The sequence below is a fragment of the Ambystoma mexicanum genome, chromosome 6q, assembly GCF_040938575.1.
Source record: "Ambystoma mexicanum isolate Mex_15411 chromosome 6q, UKY_AmexF1_1, whole genome shotgun sequence".
NCBI classification, from domain to species: Eukaryota; Metazoa; Chordata; class Amphibia; order Caudata; family Ambystomatidae; genus Ambystoma; species Ambystoma mexicanum.
Genome location: NC_090937.1, coordinates 674,934,477 through 674,959,705, shown reverse-complemented (window position 1 = coordinate 674,959,705; position 25,229 = coordinate 674,934,477). Strand labels below are relative to the sequence as shown.

General features: G+C 43.3%; 1 protein-coding gene across 2 annotated transcripts in view; it reads right to left on the bottom strand.

Moving 5' to 3' along the window:
• The window catches only part of PRDM5 (PR/SET domain 5), a 1,215,944-nt gene that overhangs the window by 626,914 nt on the left and 563,801 nt on the right, over positions 1 to 25,229 (bottom strand). For both annotated transcript variants that reach the window (XM_069631172.1, XM_069631173.1), the window contains exon 10: positions 10,608 to 10,692. In XM_069631172.1, the coding sequence (XP_069487273.1) occupies positions 10,608 to 10,692 (85 nt within the window). The remainder of the gene's footprint in view (positions 1 to 10,607; positions 10,693 to 25,229) is intronic.

The window sequence follows — 25,229 nt, the reverse complement described above, 5'->3', positions numbered from 1 at the left end:
AGATGCACTTGACTGATGAAAAGATCCACATTGGGTTAAAGGGAAGGATTGTCAAAAGCACAGCCATCACAATTACTGGATCATACATGCATCAAAAAGAAGGCAGGCTCCTTTTGTGTTAATGAACCAAACAAGGGTACAGCAAAACCAATTGGATGTAGAATGAGCAACACATCACCTTTGTATTTCTGGGATTCCTGGAGAAAAGCCCACTCTACTGCTGTGAGCAGACCATCAGTGTTCAAAGGCACATGCAACCATCTTAAAATGCTAAGTAAGGAATTGTTGGAGAAACAAGACTCACACATCAAACTCAGGTGATTACAAACAGAGACCAATTTATTGTTGTTGTGCAAGACATTATAACCAGCATCCTACATCTATCGAGAACTGACCGTCTTGCATACTCACCTGACAGATTCAAACCCTAAACACGTTCTGGAAATCATACCTATGCCTTACAGCAGAAATATCCTGCCTCCCGTCAATATAATAGATCCTTTCATTCACATTTATTATTATTTTTTTTAATTTTTTTTATTGATTTTTACTCAGTTAAGCCTGAGTTTTAACAACATTTCAAGCCCGCTTTTAACTAAGCTTCTCTTTTCACATCACACCAGTGCGCTGTTAAATCAGTCCGGCTTTACATTAAAAAAAAGTCAAAGATTGCCGAGGATTGTGTCTTCATCCTACTCACTTGGATGGCTCACAGTTTTTCTGGGCCGTGCTTGGCGTAGATTGCTGGTTTATCTGTTGGAACGCCAGTTATATAAGTTTAACCATGGCCACCGTCCATCGAGTCGTTTCACCTGAGATCAATCTGTTCCACAGATCATCCGGTTGTACCATCCACAGATTTGTTATCAGCGGGAGGAGATATGTGCTTCTGTTTTGTTTGGTTTTCGGACAATCTATCACTAGATGTTTCAGTGTTTCTACCAGTGGTTCCTTTTTACATAGGCGACATCTCTGGTCGCTCGCGGATCCTTGAATAGATATAATCTCCTGAGTTAGCAGTAGATTTAATCTAGCTTTCATGAACAGGTTTCTCAATCTTTTGTTCGGAAATTTCGCACAATAGTTTTACGTTTTGAAAGTCGGTGGTAGGTGCATTAGAAGTTTATTCCCCACCACTTTCTCAATTGTCAGGATCCAGTCCAAATCCTCCATTTTTCGTTTGATCCAATCTGGATTTTCCTTTAGCTCTTTTTCTGTGCAGGCTATTTGACATAGGTAATCTTTTCTTGATTTCACCCATTTTTTCAGGGCTTTGCATTTTCCTGTTTCAATTTCTTCCTTAATGATGTTATATGTGCGTAGTGAGTCAGCCATGATTATTTTCCTGTATAGTCTCATGGCACTTTGGTCAACCATAGACGCTAGTGACACTAAGCCCAGTTCTCTCTTGATGGCCGGCATGGAGGTCGACTTTGGGAGGCCTAACACTGCCTTCCAAACATGACCCTCCAGTTTGTTCCAGATGGGATGTGTGATGTTTAAAGAAGCTTCCATTCCATACACCAGAGTTGGAACTACTTTTGTCTTATAAAAGTTTATCACTGGAATTAGAGAGAACTTCCCAAACTTGTTATCAACTGCTCTTGTTTGAGATATTATGCGTTTGGTTTTTTCCCAGAGTAGATCTTGCATTGACTTGTCCTTTCCTGAGCTGTCCATCTGAACACCAAGATATTTGATGTTCTTTACGATTTCAATTTTGGTGTTCTCAAGAAACCAGTTCTGCTGTTTCTTTGGTTTAGTTGCTACTTTCTCAATTGCCAGAATTTTGGTTTTCGTTTTGTTTATCTCAAGATAGTTCTCCCTGATGTATTTCTCCAGATTTGTAAGTTTTTGTTGCAATCCAACTTTAGTCTAGTCTATCAGGATGAGATCATCGGCATACAAAAGTCTTGGTATCTCTGTTTTTCCAATTTTTGGGGGGAGAGCCCTTATTTTTCTTTTTGACAGCTGGTAATCTCCTAGGAACGCAATGAATAAGGCCGGGGCCAAGGGACATCCCTGCTTGACGCCTCTGTTCACTGTGATTTCCTCTGATAGTGTGCCCTTGTTGGTTCGCTTGACTCTGATTTTCGTCTGAGAATGTAGAGCTTTTATCAGTTCGAGCACCTTTTTCTGGACAGTTCCAGCTATGTAGTTTTGACCACAGTTTGTTCCGGTCAATCCTGTCAAAAGCTTTCGAAAGGTCCACGAAAGCCAGATACACCTTTGGCGCTCCTTCCTTTACTTTGGCTTTCAGGATGTTAATTTTCATGATGTTGATCGCTGTACTGTGGTTTTTTTTAAAGCCCATTTGCAGATTGTCTTTAGAAGGGCCATTTTTCCCACGTTCTAAAGTGGTCAAGCAGGTGGGTTGCGTAGATTTTTCCTATTCTGTCCAATAAGGCTATCGGCCTATAGCTTTCGGGTTCTTTTCGGCATCCTTTTTTGTAGACTAGGACTATAACTGCTGTCTGCCATGTTTCCGGAATCAGTTTTTTCCTGCCACATTCTGCAAAGATCGTACTGATCACTTCCGACCATTCTTTGGGAAACATTTTAAGATCCACGTTAGTCAGTCCATCAGGACCCGGAGCTCTAGATGTTTTCAACTTCCTGATTGTCGTTTCAATATCTTCTGGGTTTGAAACATCTACCCAAGTTGTGTTGGATGCTTGCTTCGACCTGTCTGTGTTTGAATTCGGGCCCTCAAATTCCGTCGTTAGATAATTTAACCACCTTGCTTCTGACACTGCGCTAGACTGCATTGCACTAGATGTGCTATTCATGGTTTTTATCAGTGCCCAAAATTCACTTGATTTTTTTGTTTGTATTTTTCTCATCAGATCTTCAGCGTTATTTTGGTATTGGGCAGCTCTGTGGTGTTTTCGACAGCTGTTGTACTTTTTCACTTCCACTTGACACTTCTCCCAATCTTCCTGGGCGTTCGTTTTCTTGGCTATTCTTAGCAATCTTCGCCCCAGTTTTCTTTTGGTCAACCACTGCTTTATCATAGGCGTGCATTGCGTGATCTGATTTCTTAGTTTTCCTTGTTCCTTGCATTTGGTATGGCAATAAAAACGGTAAATAATTAGGTCTCTCGTTGATTTTATTTGACGAATTGCTGGCGAATCTTTGATCCCACGCCATTTTTATTTTCTGAATGTCCTCTTCTGTTAACCGGAGTCGTGTTTGTTGGATGTTAGCGTCTGTAACCCTTTTGTACGTCCTTTTTTCCTGCCTTCTTCCTTGCCAAGTACAGGTCAGTATGTTATGGTCGCTATGTTGAGTATTTTGCACCTTGAAGCTAATAATACTGGGTGTAAGACCATCGGAGCTGAATATATAATCTAGTGTAGCTTTCGAGGCTTTTCGTTCCCAAGTCGGGATGTTTTCTTGCTCTGGGAACAACGTGGCTATGTTTTGGATGTTTCTCGATCTACTAACTTCGGTCCATGACTTTCCTTGTCCTATCAATGCTTCCGTTCCCCCTGGCCGCTGAACATCACCCCCCTTTGCACCCCCTGTATCCTCGCTTTTGGCATTGAAGTCACCACATATTATGATTTCAATTTTGTCGAATTCTTCATACAGCTGATCAATCGTGGCGCCCATGTTGGAGCAAAAGGTTTTTGTAGACATACGCTGCGGGTTCCAATAGCAATTTATTATTGCTAAACAATTCTGGTGGCTGTTCTGCTTCTTCACATTTGAGTGTAACCATGTTGTCAGAATAACAAGGATTTCATATGCCTCTTTCCACTTTCTTGGTTCCGTTAGGCCCAGGCCCGTTTTAATTGCAGTTAGGAGACCCGATGATGGTCTACCTAGAAGGCCTTTCACTGCTGGAGATATTTCCACGGTATAGCCGTCAAACGTAGGTTGGTCCATCAACCAAGTTTCTTGTAGGCAGACTATGTCATAGAGCCCCAGATTTCCGTCTCCGACTGTCGTTAAATGTGCATGGCCTCTCGTATTCCAAGATCCCAAACTATATTTTTCATTCTCGGGTCGCTCCGCTCCTCGTTTTATTTCATTGGCGTGGATGCAGACTGACCCTGGTCGTTGCTATTTATCGCTGTTTTTGTTCCAGGCTGATGTCAGCCACTTCCATGGGCCTTTAGATTCAGTTGACTCTGTCATTTTCGCTGGATGGTTCCTCCTTGGATTATTCTTTTCCTCTCGGGATTTCAAACCTGCCACTGATACCTTCTGCGGCTCTTTCTGTTCCTCTCTTTGACTTCTTGGTGAGTCGTAACCATGATCATGGTACTCCCTCTTGTTGTGTCTCTGTTGTAGATTATATTTCGGTTCATCACTCCCCATTGTGTCGGTATGTCGTTTTCCATCACCATGTATGTAGTGGTATAGTGGTTTCCCCTCTGGGGTTCCTGTTTCTCCTGGGAATAATTCCAGTGATTCTGGCTGTACAGCTCCTCAGTTTTGGATTGGTAATGCTTTTGGTATTTACTCCTGTCTTTCTTTTCCGTCTCTTGGACCGTTCTTCCCATCATTCTTTTTATTTCAGTCAGATGAAAGCCCATTTGTTCAATTTCTTCATATGGCCGCTGATCGATGTATTTGATTCCCGCAGCTTTTAAATTAAGATATGCTTTGGCCCTCTTTTCACTATGATAGGATTCCACTAGTTTAAAATCATCAGTTCTGATTTTTTCAGCATTTTCATTTTCTTTGTTATTTGCAATACTGTTGGTCGATTTAGTATTATTGTTTTGTTTTGCTTTTCAACCTCATCTCTTAATGATCGATGATTCTGTGGACTCCATCTAGTACTGATTTCTTTGCTTTTCACCTGGTTGCACTCCTCACTTGGATGTCATTTGGATTTATCTTGGGAGTCGTTTTTCTCCAGCACAATTGAACTGCTACGGTCATTATGGTGATGTACCTCTTCGACAGCTTTCCCTGTGACATTTTGGCCTTTTTTAAGGTTGGTACGCTCATTGCTTCTATTTCTCATGCTGTCCCCCTCCTTTTTCTCAATCAGATCATTTTCTAGATGTAGCGACATGTTCATTAGGTCTGAATTGCTCAGAAAGTCCTCCGCGGATCTTGGCGATCTGTTTATGACGTTTTCTGCCAGCCGTTTGCTGAGATCGTCTTTTTTCTCCTTTCTTTGAGGTCCCGTAGGATTTTGAATTATTACAAGTGGCTCGAAAATCGCCTTTGTGTCTTTCTTTGAATTACTACTAGCCTCGATCTGAGGTGTTTTCGTTTGCCAGTCCTTTTTTGAATTGAAGATTGATTATCTTCACTTTTCTCTGCTAGAGGTATTGGCAGAATTTTTCCATTGCCCTTTGACTGTGTTTGTGCATCTTGAACTTTTGGTTTCAGAATGATCGTTGATGACGTTAATTTTCTATTTAATGCTTCCATAATTTCGATCTTTCTTTCCAGGGATTCTATTTTTCTTTCCCAGTTGGTTTGCTGATTACTTGCTCTGTCTTCAACCGCAGTTATGTACCTTTCCACATGCAACATTTTTGATATCATGTTTGTTAAAATTGCGGTGTTATCTTGAACCTCCTCTTTTATGGCTTTGTACAGTTTACAGAACGGTGCTAGCACAATAGTCATGGCCGACATGATTGCTATCATGTCTGGTTTCTTATTTGGTGATTCTTTTTGCAAAGATGCTGCAATGTCACTTAGCCGTCTGTTCTTCGGTGATAATTAAGATTTTTCTGGCCTCCTCGTTGCCGCTGGCGAATCCATCGATGAACATTCCAATGATGGTCTTTGGTCTCGATCTATTGGTGCTAGGTACCCAGATGACCCATTGTTGGTGGGTATTTTGTCCAAATTGGTTTTAGCCTCATCCAATTTTTTTGCTGGTGTCATTGTTAACAGACCCGTAGTCAAATGCGGCTTGGTCCAAGCCAGACAATGCTCTCTTTCAGCCTCTATGTTGGCCCGGTTTTTTGCCTCCAGGGTTGTTTGCTCGGCCTGCACTGGCTCATGCTTTAACCCGTCCACCATTCCTTCCGAGTTCCGCTAAATTCGCCGGAGCCCCTTTCTTTAGTTGTTGGGTTTGGACATTGTAGGCTCCAAATCTGAGATCAACCCTTATGCCTGCTTTGTTAGTACACGTCTTCTCTGCCTCCTTCGGCTCTTTTTTATTTTTACTCACTTCGCTGTTGCTGGTATTTGTCTTTTCTTGGGGTCTGAGGTCTTCAACGTCACATTTGTCTTTTAATGTGCAGGCCATTTCCATTTCCCTCTGCTTTTGGGCTGGCGGAGTTTCAAGTACCACTTCTAGCATCTCTGCGTTGGATACTTCTGTTTCCGCGATTTGCTTTCATTTATGTTGTTGTGTAAAAAATGCCTTTAAAGGGCATGACAGAAGCGGGTTTGGCAGCTCTTTTAATGTTTGACCTTGTCTCTTAATCACCTTTTTTCCTTTTTGTTCTGTTGTTGGCACTTTGTTAGATGCTCTCATGTTCCTTGGATTTTTTGCCCCTTGTTTATTTGGCCGCCATTCTTGTTTTATTTCTTTTTTTTTTCTCTGTGGATATGGTCTTCATTTGTTCACCGTCTGTTTCCTTATTAGAATCTTCCGGCTCCCCTGCCGTTTTACTTTCAATGTCGGTGTCAACATCATCAGAATCAGCGTCATTTTCTATGTCCGTGTTTGTTTCACTACCACTGATCTCTATGATGGTCTTGGGATCATTTGATAGTAGCTTATCATTTATTGGACATTTCCCCTGCCCTGTCGGGTTGTCAGGTTTGTCCATTTTGTCCCTGTTGCTGTTGTGCATCATTGCTTTTATCTGGATTTTATTTTTCGGGTTTCAGTTTCTTCTGATATATCGTTCGGTTTTGTTGCTGCTCCGTGTCCTTTTCTATTTAAATCCTCCTCTGTGGTCGGGGAGTTTTCTAGGTTATTGCCCACTTTTTCAGCCCCCTCTGGTCCCTCTGTGGTCTGTACCCGGGCGGGACTTGGGTCTTCAATCTTTCTGCCCATCATCACGGGGGGGGGTCACATCATCCTCCGATTCCTCGTTTCCCTCCACTGCTTCATAATTTCCTGTGCGCTCGCCCCCACCACCCCCACCGCTGTCATTCCGCTTGGAGTCGGGCGGGCGCCGTCCTCCGACCGCACTCGCTCGAACTCCACTCACCATACCAGCGGACCGCGGACTTCGACCAGCAGCGGGGATGGCGGTAGGTGGACTTCTTGTCTCCTCGTGTCGCCTCACCTCGTGAGCCTCCTCTGTGCTCACCGGGGCCAATGGATCTTCCGTTGACGATGACGTTGACAATGGCAGCGCTGGTGCTGGTACCGACATTATTGTTGCTTGCGTCTCAGGTAGGATAACACTTGCCTTCGAGAGTCCATTATTTTGCACCTGTTCATGCACTCTTTTGCCCCACCAGCCCAGGGGCCAGTGCTTATCAAGTTTAAATGTTTGGTCACGACTATAGGGGCCTGTTGGGGTGTATAGGGTGTATGTTGGGGACTTAGGGCAGATCCAGTATCAGACTTGCTCCTCTCTCTTCTTCCTAGGGCCATTACTCGTGCCGGCTTTGATGTTATTTTTAACAGTCGCACATCCGGATCCATGCGGCACTGGCTCTGCGTCTGCAGCGGACTGCTGCAGACTGGTTCTCCACCTCGGCTCACCAGCTCTGCTCACCGCTCCGCGGTGTGTCGGTGCAAATATAGGCACTTCCTGCACAACGATGTAGATAGACTGCTAACTGCTGCAGACAGGCTCTCCACCTCAGCTCACCAACTCCGCCCACCGCTCCGTGGTGTGTTGGTGCAAATATAGGCACTTCCTGCACAACGATGTAGATAGACTGCTAACTGCTGCAGACTGGCTCTCCACCTCGGCTCACCAGCTTCACATTTAGTAATTTCTTGATATCTGCTTCAGGTCACTGTGTTAAATGATCCATCCTCCTCAGATGCATCCTGCTGAGGGGTGATGACAAAAATCTATTTGTTTTGTCATTCATTCTTTTCAGAGTGATCCTTTGTCCATAATGGACCTAACAAGTTAATTCCCTCATATCGGTCTAAACATCCTTCACTAGAGTTTCTGCCAGACAGCACTTTTCCAGACCTGTAAGTCGACTAGCTCATTAGGGTCATCATTTTCCCTTATAAGTAATAGCTTTATAATTGCCTGTTAAATTGCAGTCAATGCAGCCGGTGCTAATCTGGTTTGGAATGGTACATTTAAGCAGGAATTCAATACTTTTAATGGAGGAGTACCAGCACTTCTTAACATTAATCAGTTACTCTTGGATAGTGACTATGTGCACTTATATGTTTCATTTCAAGCACTGATAGTTAGGCAATGTATGGGACAAGTGGATTAATGTGCTCCTTGATCATTGCAACTGGGCACAGGTAACCATCTGTAGTTGGCCCTTTAATTCTGAATGCTCTTTTTATGATCACTGCCTTCTGTAAAAAAAAAATTAAAAAAGCTATTACAGTTAGTTACCACTGTTGTGGAGGATGGGATAGATACTCACATTGGTCTCAGCCATTTTATTAGCTGAAAATTAGCTGAAAATGTATTCTCAAAGAAGCTTCTCTTGCTGTTCTAAGCTTGACCTTATGTTGCATTTGAATTGGGCTAGGTTAGTTATTTCCTTTGATACAGAGTAAATAATTATTCATCTGCTTTGTTTGGAGCTTCTGTCATTCAGGTGGTGCAGTATTTCATTTTCGCTTGTTGACCTGGCTGTATTTGGCAGACTGTTGCATCACTGTTGGAAGCTTGCCATTTCCTCTCAAGTTCAGATGGCACCTCTTAAGATGGAGTGTTAGGTTCTTTAGAAGCAGTGCTGGCTAATTTGTTAATGATCCCTTACAGATTAATACAAAAAGATTTCTGTTTTGAGGCAGTTATTAGGCCCCATGGAAAATCTGCCCACGTTATGTCCAACTGGGAATTAGGAGGTCAATATTTTAAGCACCACCCTTCCAAACAGGGGCCTATGGAAGCAACCAACCTTAACACACTACCCCACATGGACACTGCCTGAGATCATAACTCATCCTGTGAATATACAGGAATGTCTAGCTGGATAAAATACCCTATTCAGATGATTCTATAGATGCAAGGACCGCCCCTCCTGAAATGGTATCTGAAACGGTTGTTTAAATGTGCTTGGCACTAACATGGGACATCAACACGCAGAACCATTCTAAGACAAGAGGGTTTGCACAGTCCTCCCAATGAGTACTGCTGGGATGTATTCACAAGTAGGCTCTCTGTAGTCATGGGTGCTAACAGGTACATCTGTTGAAAACTAACACTCAGCAGTTATCAGTTGGTCATGTTGGCGAAATTTGCCACAAGACAAATTTAGTATGAAATAAAAACCTAAAACAAACAGCATGTTTTTTTTTTCCCTCTACGGAATTTAATCGCACAACTGATAAACATCAACAACAACTATATTTGTGCAACTGAAAAGAGTTTTGAGCTACTGACCTTTAACTTGGCAATACCTAGGAGCGTGCCATGAATGAGAGTATGATGGAGTCCTGTATCAGTTTGTTTATTAACCGGCTGGGCAAAGAGTGCTGATTGTGGGCCAGAATCTACTTGAGAGATTCAGGCATTGGTCGAATGAATTTTTATGTGTAGAAGGAAGTGGCCCAGGCTGGATCACATTCCTTGGCCGATTCGAGTTTGCCCTGGTCAAAATCTGGCTAACATGGTAATGCTTAGGAACGTTCGAGACTACTTATCTATATATACACATCGTCTAGAGATGTCCCTTTGATTGCCAGTGAAAATACATAAAGCTGTGGTAGCACCTGTATCTCCAAAATCACAGGCCTTTTAGCAAGCACTGTACCAAATGCATTTCATCAAAGTAGCTTGATAACTGGAACCCCACACCCATTATCAATTGGCCATCTGATGCAATGGATGCTCCTTATGTAACAAAGACGGACCTTGTAGTTGCAAGCCTCAGTACTGGCGAACTGTATCCCACAAACTGTGCAACCTAAGAAGAGAGGCACACATGTGATAGGCCAAAACAAAGGGAAAGGTCCTAATACCTGGCCGCAGTGGCATTAATATGCTAACCCACGTCTAGTCCAGTGTACAGGGTGCCCACACCAAATGTTCCACTTGCTGGGAGGTTTGCTGGGAATTTTCATAGAACAACTTTGCGGTTAAAAAAGAGCCCCCATGCGCCTCCAAAAAGAACCCCTACCCCACCTTGTGTCGACCTTCAACGCAGGTCCACCCTTCACTCCCCAGCACTACAAGGATAATGTAACGTTTGCTTCCTAGTTTCCAATTCTCGAACCACCCAAAATCTGGGTGGTTCGAGTTTTCCCAGAACATGTTCATCCTCCCTCACACATCTGTTGATCGTCTAGGTGAATGGGTCTAGTACCAGAAGCCTTCTTGAATACACATCCTAAATTCGTCAAACAGCAATGCATGCCAATGGGATACCTGACATCACACATTTTGTAAAAAGGGCAAACAGAAACAGTTCATATAATTCATTTTTTCTGCCTGTAAATTCTATAAATGCTTCTAAGTAGCACCTAAACAAATACAGCAGGAGTCTATAGCGTGTTAACACAACGGTCCTACCTGAGTGGGTGATCATGTGGCGCTTCAGCTGGTTAGCTGAAATGAATTTCTTCTCGCAGTCCTGACACTCAAAGATCTCATGAACCTGCAAAACGAGTGTTTAATGATAATTAAATAGGTGTCTTGGATGGATCACACACCCCCCGCCCCCCAATGCACAGAACAACATCCTTGGCAGACTGTAATTATTTCCTATCCCGGAGCTGTGCCATCATTCACAGAGGAGTTGTGATTTCTCCCACAATTAGGCCTGGCAGATCATGTGACTCAGAACATATGCGCGATCCCATTTCAACGGAAACACAATACGTACACATGTATATACTGATAGCAGTAAGACAGTAAGAACAACATAAAAACCCCTTGGACATGTGTTGAGCAGGTCAGTGAAAATGCACACCTAATAAGCAAATCTCACCCAAAATAAGTTGTGCAATAAAATGATGTACTTAAATGAGCATGTTACCAAATAAAAGAATTATTACACTGAACGCATCTCAATAGAAATGTACACCAGTGGAACAGGATTAAGAAAAGAAGCAGCAATTGTATTAAAATTCACTGCACACAATTCTCGAATTTTTGCACTGGAGAAAAACAGAGATGCTCTTTAGCATTTCTGATCTGCACCAGCTACATTATACCCGATTCAGAAAGGCTAAAGCTGGAGTATATCTCACCATGTTGTCTTTGCCCATAATGCCAGTGAGTGAAAATACGAGTACACACTGTAAGAACAAATTAACATGCGACCTGCTGCAATGTACTCTCCCCGTCGACACTTAAAAACACTCATGTTGGTTTTGCCCATAATGGCAGTAAAATGGTATTCTCACTGTAAGAAAACATGTCCATGCTGCAAGCACGAATGTCACCCACTTTGTTAGAACTCTCATATTGGCTTTGCCCATAATGCCAGAAGAAAACATATGCTTCTGTATGAATACATGTTCATGCTGGCTGCACTAAAGTAGTCACCCTCACTTAGAGGCATGCTGCCTGGCGTGCACACATACACATTCATACACATTCACATAGTCAAACATATAACAAGCAGAGCGCTATTTCATGCACACCACACCACCCATACAACATGTGCACTCCTATCTCATTCACACATACTCCCAAACAGCGTGCACACTGCTGTGTCATTCTGATGTGCACCCAAACATATACACTGCTATTTCATTCCCATTCTCACCCATACTCCATAACATGCGCTTTGATTGTACTTATTCAAACGCATACACGTTCACACACTCTCTTTCACAGACACACATCGTAAAATGCAAGCGATCATAAACGCTTACACATACAGAAAGTCAGAAAGATTTTTTTTCCGTACTTGGTCCAGTTGTGAACCCTAGAAACCACCACATACATTGTGAGGATGTCCCCCTGGGTACCTCACAAAAAGGAAACAGGAACCAGTAAACAGGGAAAGGGTTATGCAGAGATGAGCCAGCACACCGCCATCTCACTGTCCCAGGGCACCTTAAGGTGCAGGAAGGCGCAGGGGAGTCCACCACACATGTATGCCCCTAAAGCACCTCAGACCCGGGAAGCAAAGTTCCCACAGCCCAGCATGACCAATTGGGCCTGCTCAGATGAGTGCTGTACTGTTTAAGGAATCCACATTAAATTACAGTAGACACCCTCCCCAGGAGTGCCTCCTCAGCTGCTTGCCGCAGCTGATGGAGTGCTCAGTGTTTTCATTGGGCTGCGTTGCTTTGCTCGGCTCCTCCATGAGGGGTGTCAGGTTAGTGTCCGGTCACCCATTATGGACGAGCTGCCACATCTCGTAGCAATCACGTATGTCTGTAAATAATTTAAATAACATAATTAAGTGTGATGTAGCTATCAACTATGAAATGAAAACATTACTGCCACGTTATTAAAAAAAAAACATGCAAGGAGAGCAGAGTGGCTCTATACTATGTGATATTCGATTTGACCTTGAAAGTGACAGGGAACTGAGCTACATAGCTTACATTTATATCTAGTTTGTGCAAAGTATGCCGTCCACCTGGGAGCCCTAATTTAATTGACATACATGGACCTTAGTCTAGATTTTACAATGTTAACTGGTACCACTTCTGGTGGACCTGTTATGGAATGGGGATCTGTAGAGTATCGTGATTCGGTATTGTAATATCTCTTTCTGTAGTTGCAACTCCTATAGAAAAAGCAACAAACTCACAGAGATGTGTGGGGCTGATACGAGATTGTTTCTCTGAGTATCCGAAAGATCACTTGAACTCGGTGTTCTACAATACCTCTCTGTCTCCATCATTAATCCTGGTGAGGCATAACCAATGTACACAGCAATATTCAGTGGAAACGACTTCCTGAATGATGGGACAGTTTTCACACAAAAGAAACTTCAACCGCTTGACTTTTTCAAGACTATTCATTCATCTATTTTCATTTATTTAACTTCTGTAGTTTTCATATAATCATGTGTTATTCATGACATCGGCCAGTGTAAATAACGCACATAATTCAGGAAGTAGTTTCCACTGAATATGGCTTTGTACACAGATATGGGATTGTGCCAGAGCTGACTATTGGTGCAACTACTGTTCAACATTTATGTGAAGTCACTTCATGATAACCTGGTTACAGCCACCTCAGATGTACAGTGACTATCAGAGCACAGAGTCTGTATGCGGATGACACAATTTGCATGGTGCCAACTCTATTCATCCTACAAAGAATAACAGGTTTCTCCTGTGTGCCATGCTTTAATTGAAATACCTTACTACATGTTCATGTACTTCATGGGTGTAAAACAGGTAGCTATATGAAGAGGGGTTGTGGATATGGAGGTGTGGGAAAAGGTACGGGTAGGTGTAGGTAGGAGGCTGGGGAATCATCAATTAAAGGAAATGTACTCCAATTAATCCACATTGAACAGTTTCTAAAAGTACATGAGTAAAAGAGCTCTCTCAGTAGGCATGAATACATCAAAGGAGATGTTTGTTTAATGGACTAATAAAAAAAGAAACCTGCAGGACAATTTAGTTAAATGTGACATGGCTAGCCTTTAAACTTGCTGTGGCAAGCCTATATTCGCAAACAAGCTCTATTTTGTGCACATTTGAATGTTGGATATACCATTGCCGATCTGCCATGTGCATACAATGCTAAATGTGTCTATATATTGTTCTGCAGGTTTATGGAGATACCTGGGAGGATCATTTGCCAGTGGTGAGAAATATGTTCCTCTGTAGAATTAGAAGGGAACCTAGGACGAACACATCTTTCAACACACATACAGAGGCAGCATTCATTGTCTTTCTATCATTGACTGTGAGCCTGTGACACTCTAGTCATATATATATGGAATAATTATTAAGTAGTATTGACAGAGGCTATTGTAACAGGTGTACTTCTCTGCCATTATATCAGCAACATTTCCTGGCTGATTTATTTGCAGCTGGTATTTAAAGTTTAAATGGTTAAGATTGGTTTGATCACAACAACATAATCTCATATAATGGTAAACTAATAGGCAATACCATGTTTTAATGAACACAATGGAGATAAGAGAGAGCCATTAGATTTAAAGAGAACATTGATACTTGATTACTGGCCCAATGCCCCATATCTTCAGGCATCTGAGTATGTATCATCCATCCAACTAAAACTACATTGCAACATAATGTTGAGCTTTACTCTACATACACTTCTGTATCTCTCTCAGATGGGCCGACGTTGCCATTTGTGAGGGTATGGAAATGTGTGTTGAGTATTATTTGATTTAATATAATTTTCTTTATTAAATTATGTCACCTCATGATTTTGCCTTACACTGAAATATCAAGTGACTAACATTAAACAGAAATTACAAAGTGACAGGAAAACAGGCTATGTTCTAGGGTTTAATGAACAGAATGTTACAAAGAAAGAGGTCAGTTTAAGTTATAAACAAAATAACATACTGTTTCATTGTTGTTGTAAGTAAAAGCAGTTTAAATTGAAAATTCTGGTTACCTGTGACTCAATGTATCTTATGTAGTTTTGGCATTATGTGAACCCAAGTTGTGAAATTTAGTTCAGCTGAAAATATGTTCATGGAACTGTCAGCTTTCTTGAAAACAGAGATGCACAGGGCCCATTATTCATCACTTTGAACAAATTAGAGGAAATACTAAATGAGCCAACGTCTGCTCACTTGAGACAAGAGGTTGGTTTTCAAAATGTGACAAAAAAGTCAAAAGTTATTCCATGAACAAGATTTTAATGGTCTTATATACAGATAACTTTAAGCTCATATAAACAAACAAAGAAAAGAATAAGAATAGAACACAACTCGCACAATTGATCTCTTTACACAAAATTAATTAATAGTCAGGAAGGAGTGAACTTCAATTGACATATGTCTTGTCAACCATTTTATATGACTTCAACAGAAACATTGCTTATACATATACACTAACCTCTGACCTTGTCAGTGCATTAAAACAAGAATGAACTGTATATGTCCCATTATAAAGCTAATTTAAATTATCCATTTATTAGATTGAATGTCATTCTCAGCAGATGGTTTCTGTTGACAGGGGCAAACCACATATAACGGAAAAGCAAGTTAGTCGATTGATGTCTTACAGAAGACAAGTGGGAAAAGCATTTTAGTTATAACTCTAGTACGGTTTATCCCATTTGACAAACATAGATCTGAATTTATCACAATAACACAAATATGTGTATTAAAGGACATATTAAGTGTGTATTACATGTAATATTAAAATCTACGAAATATGAAGAAATATGCCTATTTTAATAACTTGTATGCATGCAGTGAAAAAATATAAAGGATGTCTCCGGATTCACAATATTCTTATGAATCTGAATATATAATTGTTAATAATCTCACATGTCGAAAAAGGGAATTATAAGAACAATATATATTTCACAACCTATAATTCCTATTTACGCACTGTACACTTTACACCAAAACATAAATGTTGCAAAGAATGGTCTATGCAAGGTCTTTTGAAATTTGATTTTCTTTTCCTATTTAAAGGCTGTTTTAATGATGAAGCTTTTATCAGAAGTAAATATTATTGAATATGTTTTCTGTATAATTATTACGTTTTGCATTGCTCAGTGTATTTATATATTGCTGATTTTATGATGCAATGCCAAAATAAAGTATTTACTAACTGACGGAATATTTCTTCAGTCCATGTTTATTCCTCATTCCTAAAGGAATGGCTAATTCACAGTTGGCAAGTCCCCTTATGACAGTACATACACTAGGCCAATAAAAGGCCGGAGGATGGCGCTATTGGTTGTGAGAAAACAAAGGGGACCTATTGCAGGCTCTGTACAGTCCAGAATTGCTGTGTCAAAATATGCTGCATGGGTGGAGTTTTCTGGGTATTTAAACTCAAACACATAGGATGGAGAGAAAGTTTTGAGAGAGTAGAAAAGTAACAGGCTGAGAGCACATTGAGATTCCACTGGAAGTAGCCGATGGGACATCTCCCCATGAAAGCCTTGTCCATATGAGACTATATGCAAAGTCCTTTTCCATGATATTGGAAACAGGTGGACAGACGGGAAGGCAAAGTGTATATGGTGGAGCTAACTGAAGCCGGTTGATGCCCTCACCAGTCAATCCGCTTCGACAGACAAAGAAAATGTGAGAGCAGTAGTCCCACAGTATTTAGAAAAATCTTCCAAGAATGAATTGCCAGAGAGCAATTCGAAGTATTTTGCTGGATTCCTGTTTACAAGCTATACCACTGTCTTCAGTAATACAATCCAAGGTGTATGTGCTTTGTGATTATTAACTAAAATTTAAACCCTGTATGATTCAAGATAACAAGACCTTTCTCTTGCAATTTTGTATCTCTGATGGCCTCAGACATCCCAAATTGAAATGTAGAATGATAAGCCTCTGTCAGTGGTGTGTGCCATAGTTAATATAATAGTTAAAATCTATTCCTCAATGTTCACATGTAACTGGGGTGTTGTGAGGGTGCTCCGGATTCCTCAAGAATGGTGAGATAGTTAGACGCTGTTGTCCATGCTTTCCAAAAGGAAACAATACCTGAACTCAAGCCTTTAATATAAAAGCCAAGAAGGCATATTGGAAATTCGGACCCCAACCATATATGAATGTATTTAATGTAAATATAGGGAGGACCCAAATCGAATGATGAATCAAGGAAATGTGATATACCAAGAGGGCTATGTGCAACTGTGGAAGTAAAAGAGGAACCACATGTGAATATATGATGTCCTGGTAGAGGAGTGTACCAGGAAATTGCAAATCTACAGAACAAGTGTGTTTGAATATAAGAATTCCTGACAGCAGAGTAAACGACATTTATGAATGACCTTGAGTGCTAAGGATGAAAAAAATCCAATGCACATCTATCCGAGATCTGGTAAAAAGCGGTTTAATATACAATTAATCATAGTAAAAATCAGTTCATAAATAGAAAAATACATATAAAAATTCCCCAAAAAACAGTGATACTTCACTGCCTAAAAACTTGGACGTCTCCAAAAAATATTTTAAAACATCTTATCATACTGTGGGGTTAGTATTTAATTGTGACAACGTTACAAAACAACTAGGTTCTGGTGAACACACCACCTAGACACACAGCCACACCTGTCCTGTACTTCAAGGGAAGCTGACCTATATGATTAATCAGTCAGCCTTTTGATTGATTAGGTCTCCTGTCTGTGCTACGTGCCACTATTTCTGTACATAATATAAGACTGAATTAGATCTAGATGGATTTGTACTTCAGAAATATAGTGCGTTGGACCAAAAATGTATCTTGAAGTACAGGAAAGGCATTGCATGTGGCTGTGTGTCTAGGTGGTGTGCTCACCAGAACCTAGTTGGTTTACGAGTCTCCAGCTGTGGCGACGTTACAAATATATACTAACTCCACAGTAGATAAGGTGCTTTTAAACATATTTTTGGGACATCCACGTTTTTAGGAAAAGTGACGGGATTCGTATTTTTTGTATTGTTATATGTCTTTTTCTTTGCATGTTTACTATGCATTGTAGTATATTAAACCTCTTTTTAAAAGATCTCTGATAGATGTGCATTAGATTTTTTCAACCCTAAACATAGCCCAAGGTCATTGATAAATGTGGACAAGGGAGGGGTAGCCTTTTTCCTGGTTTGTTTTCAGATTATATTGTCTCTTCCCGGTATGAAATAGGCCCCCGATTTGAAAAAAGTGGTAAGTACCAATAGAATATTATCAGGGGAGTATACCAGGCACAAGAATCTCTGGTAGAATACTGTGCCAGGCAATCACAAATGTATAGGAAGTCCTGGCAGAGGAGTATACCAGGCAATTGCAAGTCTACAGAAAGTACTAAGAAAGATATAGAACTGTGTTTAATAAACAAGAAGGAACTTTTGAAAGAAGAGCAAACCATAAGGCTAAGCTGCCTTTTAAATAACAGTATTGTTCTGGTCCAGGAAACTCACAAATAACTGTTGAATAAAGAATCAAGTGGAAGGGAACCAAACTTTGGAACCAAGGATCTTTTACCTTGGAGGACATTTATGTTGGAATTGGTTAATTTTCCTTTATAAACTCTTTTTGAAATCACCAAAGGTTAAAGACATTTCCCTTTTCACCTATCAATGTATTTTGTAGTGTGAGGGTCAAAATAGAACGTTTGGACACAAGGACAGTTTGATTTTGTCACACTGACACAGACCAATCCTTTGTTTTTTGTTTTAGATAGGGCCATTCTGCTAGAGCAGAGTCAGAGAGGCCCTTTCCAACCCCTTTTTATATTAAGAAAAATATTTAATCAAAAACATGGCAAACATGTGTTCGACTTCCATTTCTGACGCCTCGCACTAGTCTCTTTCTATCTTTTGCAAGAGCCTGTAGAAATATGAGCAGCAGAGCACAGAATACCAACCAATGTCCCATGTCTGTGACAGAGTCACAGAAACCCATGAGACCGAGAAACCCATGAGCGGAAGCAACCATACAGAATGCCATGATTCCAGTTTCCCAATGCGGCAGTGAGAAGAGACTGGAAAAACGAGGACCATCACAGAACCGATGCTGGCAAACACCAATGACTGGCTTGCATCGGCACCCAGGCGGGTGCTCCACCGAAGACCTGTGTTCAATTCTAGACCACCAGGGGCATGAAAGGGGCCAGACCTACTCCAAGGACTATATTTACTGGGGAGAATGACTGCCATATAAACCCAGACACAGAGTGAAAACCTGAGCTGGCAGACCCACCATGGTCGACCAACAGTGGCTGTGCGTGGAGGAAGTGGGTGCGGCTTACACCATTTAAAAAAATGAATTCTACACATACGTACCCTGAGATGGAAAACAGGAAAGCAGATTGGCTAGGGAAATCTGGCCAATGGCAGGAAGGGGGTACTATAAAGGAGGAGACCGATAACCAGAAGAGGTGGGTTGTCTGGGTGAAGTCAGGGGAGGAGAATGTGGAGGACCAAGAGTCCAACAGGAGGAAGAAAGGAGCGCCAAGAGTGGAGGTGTTTGCTGGGAAAAGGTGAGGTACTGGCTTAGTGAGTAAAGGGTCATTGCAGTTGGAAGGTGCATGTTTGAGTGGCAGTGGAATGGAAGTAAGTGTAAAGGGTGAATGTGAATTGAATGCTTCTGGGTGGAAGGAGATATGTGTAGTGTTAGTAGTGGAAGGAGAGTAGTGTCAGTTGTGGGAGGTGAGTAGTTATAGTAGTGTAAGGGGATTAGTGTTAGTAGTAGGGGAACTACTGGTCATGTGGGAGTAGTAAACATGTGGGAGGAGTAGTAGACAAATGGGAGGATTATTAGTTATGTGGGAGTTGGGTGGTAATAGTCATTTGAGAGAAGGAGTAGTAGGGGGAGGAGTGGTAGTAGTAGAGTGGGAAGAAAAGGAGAAAGTTAACACCAAAGGGTAGAGGTAGAAGGAACAAAGAGTGAAATGTTGGTAGGGAACAGTCCAGAAGAGGAAGCAGGTAGAGTGTTATTAGAGTAGAAGGGCAAGGTAACCATGGACATTAGTGGAATCAGGTGAAACTTACAAAGCACAATCTCTCATTTTCCCTTTAGAACACTAACATCTGGAAAGAGTCGGGTAAATTAGGAAGTCCCTGAGGGAGTTAGACAGTCCGCAGTAAGGCAAAACATCATTGTTCAAAGCCAGTTATTCGATATTAAGGGTTACGGTTTGGTCACAGTAACAGGTATCCTGAGGTCTGGGACAGAGAGGAAGTCCCAAAGAGATGAGAGCGAGGGGGGTGGCCCTAGAGTAATTTCCAAAACATTTCTACAGCTGGTGCCTTCAATCGAACTAATGACCTGTCCCTGTCCTGAACAAGTGAACCATTGCTCAGAACAACAGCCTGCATATACCTTGTGCTGTTTTGTAATAAAACACTTAATACTTCTTGGAGACGTAGTGATTTATTAAGGCCATCTGTGACATGCCAGGAGGATAGCTCAGGGGCAATGTCCAACTGCATATTCTGATCGGGATGAACTCAACCTTCACATCTGCAGGTTGATACATTGATTAGAATGAGTGGGAAATAATAATGACACCCTTTATTACAACACTTACTTCCAAAAAAGCATGCATTTATTTATGCATTTATTTTTACATTTATTAAGCATACAAAACCCATAGGCATCAAGGCGCTGGTTGCAATATTGGGAGATAATGGCTGAAGAATGCTTACATAAGATACATAGCTTTCAAGCGGATAGGTAGAGATTACAGTTACCCTTACATGGAAGGATGCTTACATAAGGCATATAGGACAGGTACAGGTTGGATGTAAGCTTACATACGGTATCATGCAGATAGGTAGAGATTGCAGAGTTAATAATACATCACGAAAAAGAATATATTGCATGAAGGTACATGTAGCTCGTAGATGAGAGTGAAGGGTGTCAACAACTTAACAGATGAGCAGAAAGGACAGTGAGTACCGTGAAAAAGTTTGAGGCTGAGTTCGAGCAGCTCAGGGATGCTCAGCGAGGCAAGTTGGAGGCAAAGAGTAAAGTTTTGAGCTTTTTTCAGAACACCGATTAAGATTGTTTTGCGATCTTAAAGACAGGGGTAAGATCTTCCAGTTTCTGGTAGCAATGACTGGGAAGCGGGTCCTACTAGATCTGGTATGCCTACATTTTGGGATAGTGAGCAGGTGGGTGTGAGAGAATCCAGTGGGCCTGGCGGTTTGAGCTTTATAGAATTTTTGTGAAAAGTACCTAGGAGCCATCTTTGATCAGCATTTATGGGTGATGGTTAGCGATTTGAAGGTAATCCGCTCCTGGATGGGTAACCAATGTGCATTTTTTCTGACTTCTGAGATATGTTCACACTTGGGATGTAGAGGGCAGCACTGAGCGCATTATTTTGGATAACTTGTATTTATTGATGTTACGAGTAGAGGATGCTACAAATAGGGCATTGCAGTAGTCTACTCTTGATCCTGAGAGAGCTGTGGTGATGGTGACACAACTTTCAGATGAAAGGAAGGGTCTGTAGGCATTAAGAAGTTTAGAGGTGTGGGCAGCCGAACAGGCAATTTCATTGACCTGTCTTATAAGATACTGGCCCTCATTACGACCCGGGCGGAAAGTGAATAACGATGCCGGTAAAGGATTACTGGCATCGCTTACTGCTCCGCACGATTAGGAAAGGACAACCCGCTTTTAGCGGCACCGCACTTTATGGTGGCGCAAATAGCGACATGAGCGCAGGCACGCGACCCCTCATGCCGAAATAGCGCCATGGCACAAACAGGGGAACATCACGACTCATGCGGACATGCAATTAACTCCCTAGTGAAGGCCGTATGGTGCAAATACCGGCATCGCGGACCACCCGTAAACGGCCATGTGCAGTGTTCCCAACTGCCACAGGTGCACACAATCAGCACAGGTGGAGGGAATACAGACTGGGCAAGCACAAAAGGAGCACACCCCACCCCTTCCCACACCCAGTCGCACTCCACAATGATTCCAATACTACTAGCAATGCTGGGGCTGGAGGACCTGATTGCAGTGGAAGTGCTACTACAACAACAACAACAACAACAAGCAGCACAGAGGAGACGCATGAGGAGAAGGAGGGCAAGGCAGGGGCAGCATGCCCCACCAGTGCAGCCAGTGGCATCACGCAGGCAGCCCCCAATCCCACGCATCAGAGCCAGTCCATTCAGCCTAACCGCTGAGCAGATCCACACCCTGTACCATCTCGACCGGGACACCATCACCACCATTGTGGACATGATACATGACGTCATTGTCAGCCTGATTGAAACATGTACCACCATCCCACCCCTACTGAAGGTAGTGTCTGTGCTCCACTTCCTGGCCACAGGCACCTACAGCACATAGTGGGGCACATCCATGGCATTTCACAACCATTATTCTCACATACGCTGAACCAAGTGCTTGTTGCCCTCCTCAAGCACACAGACAACCACATTTCCTTACCACGGTCTGCCAAGGAGATCTCAAACACCAAAGTAGGTTTCCATTAACTGGCCGGCATCCCTGGTTGAATTGGCACCATCGACTGCACCCATGTGGAATTGGTGGTCCCACATGCCATGGAGCAAGCGTACTGCAACCGTAAATTATACCACTCAATCAACGTGCAAATGGTATGTGACTCGAACAGGATCATCACACATTGTTGTGCCCGATTCCCCGGATCAAGCCATGATTCAATGGTCCTGCTGAACTCCACGATACCACGCTACATGGAGCGACATGCAGGGCAGAGATCCTGGCTTCTCGGTGAGTCGCATGTTATGCCCATGGACATGTGATGTGGGTAGGTGATTGAGGTATAGATGCATACTTCACCTGGCTGAGATGGTGGGGGAGAGATGCATACTTCACCTGGCTGAGATGGGGGGGGAGAGATGCATACTTCACCTGGCTGAGAGGGGGGGGGAGATGCATACTTCACCTGGCTGAGATGGGGGGAAGAGATGCATACTTCACCTGGCTGAGATGGGGGGGGGAGATGCATACTTAACCTGGCTGAGATGGGGGGGAGAGATGCATACTTCACCTGGCTGAGATGGGGGAAGATGCATACTTCACCTGGCTGCGAGTGTCAGAGGGAATGGAGCATGCTCATACCCCAAAGCAGCCCAGACTGGACCTGACGCCTGAACACATAATGCAAGATGTAAGCAGCCCTACCATGTAAATGAAACAGTGTCACAACCATTTCACAGCCATCTGCATGTGCACTGTACCAAATCAGACCGCATCCCTCTCAACACAATGCAGCTACAAGCAATGACTATAGCCAATTCACAACACCAAACACCATCAACTGAAAGGACAGTGCCCCATTACTGCGTACAAAGGAGTCACATGCGGGTCAAATACATCAATACACCACTACACTGACACAGAGGCCAAACTGAATTGCATGACACCATTTGTTGTGTGTAGTGAGATCATCATGAGGCTGACATCAACGATGCCAGGATGAAAGCATACAAATTACATCTGCCAGATCACTGAAAAAACAGCCGTGGACTAACACAGTGCATGAGCACTCACAAGGAAATGGACCCCGCTGCGCCCACTAGTTGATGGCATGCACACCAGTCCATAAGAGGAATACACACATAGCAGTCACATCGTGTGTCTCCATTCATGCATGGAAATGGGGTTGAATTAAAGAAATAAATGCATGCCATGGTGTCACTTAATGAGGCCTCATATGATGTGATGACTTACACATACATTTTTGCCTGCATGCTGGTGATGCAGGCTATCCCTTGAAGAGGTGGCTCCTTACCCCAGTCCGGAACCCACAGAACAGGCACGAGGAGGACTATAATCATGCCCATACACAAACCCGTGTGGTGATTGAGCAGACATTTGGCCTCTTGAAGGCACGGTTTCACTGCCTCAGCAGGTCTGGTGGGGCACTCCTGTACCGCCATGAGAAGGTGGCAAAGATCGTCATGGCATGTGTCATGTTACACAATATGTGCATCAGACGGAATGTGCCCCTGCCCCCTGACGCTGAACTGCAACCACCTGACGAAGAGAATGAGGAGGGTGGGGATGGGGCAGCACCTCAGGGAGGCAGCGATGCACAGGAGGGACGTGACATGCATCAGACTCTGATCAACCAATGTTTCTAGCACACATGGACGGGGGTGTTACATGGAGATGGCACTCGGGGTACTGGGTGTGTCAGGGACATGGACACTGTAGACTGTTAACCAATAAAGCACACGTACGCAATAAGCAATGTCCACACATGTGAATTATGAGTAACCAAAATGTGTATTGAAGAAGCATAACTAAGTGAACAAGGCCTCCACCCCACACACCCTCTCACCCCTCCCCCCTCAACTCCCCCACACACCCTCTCCCCCTTCCCCCCACCTCCCCCACACACCCTCTCCCCCCTCCCCTCTCAACTTCCCCACACACCCTCTCCCCCCTCCCCCCTTAACTCCCCCACACAATGTGTGCAGTACTGTGCACCAGTGGACCACATGGCACCAGTATTCAAGGCTGTGCCTACTGGCATCCCCCTCTTCCAGCACCAGGTGCCCACCTGTCTGATCAGCGTAGGTTCCTGCCAGACCTGCGCACAGGACTGGTCCTGGTAGAACTAGCAGCTGAAGATGTACTTGGTTGCTTGGATGACTGTGGTGGACGCATGTCCCGCATTGCTGGCACCATCTCAGAGAGTACGTGCCGCACTGCGGTCAGTTCTGCACATATGTCCTTTGAGGATGACTCTATTGCTGACTTCAAGGATGCAGCACATTCCCGGGTGTCGTCCCTTACACTCCCACATTCAGTTATGTGCTGCGTCAAGAGGCCAGTGAGCTGCTGCTGGCACCTTTGAATGTCCTGAATCCCCTCTTGGGTGTTTGGGGCTGCGGTGGATGTTTGAGGGGTTCCCGAAATACTATGTTCCTCGGGCACAGTTGGGGTGGGGCTGGGATTTGCTGGCCATGAGTTATCCGGAGACAGCCCGTGCATGCTGGAGTCGGGCAGGCTGCATGGCAACAGGAGTGGGGAATGCAGGGGGCCAGTGGGGGGAGTTGCAACATGCAGCAGATCCCCTTCCTCATCATCAGAGATTGCTGCTGTGGCAGCTGTTTCGCCAACTGTGCTGCTTGCAGCCGAGCAGTCCCTTCTGCCGCCGACAGTTGGGTGATGGTGGCTGTTGTGGGTGCCATAGTTGGGGACGTACAGCACATTGGTGCTGTGGCCTGTGGTGTGGTCTTGGCCTTCCGATGTCGTGCCGGTTGGCCTATGCCCCTTGAAGTGGAGGGGCGGTGTTGTGCCATCTTCCTCCCTGCTGTCCACGTCACCACTGTTTGATTGCGTGCCTGTGGGGGACCAATAGAGGGAGAGGTTTAATGATGGGTTTACAGGCATCGGGCATACATTGGGTTGGCTGCATCCATATGGAATCGCAGATGATTGACATTGGGGGAGTGACATTCGGGTTGCTTGGATTTTGGGTGGGTGATGCATAGAGGCATCTGGCCTTACACATATGGGGTGCATTCTGCATGTGGACAGGGTGAAGCTCTCCACTGCCTGTAGGCAGTCTTGTACTCATGTGTCTGGTGGACCCTGATCTACATTA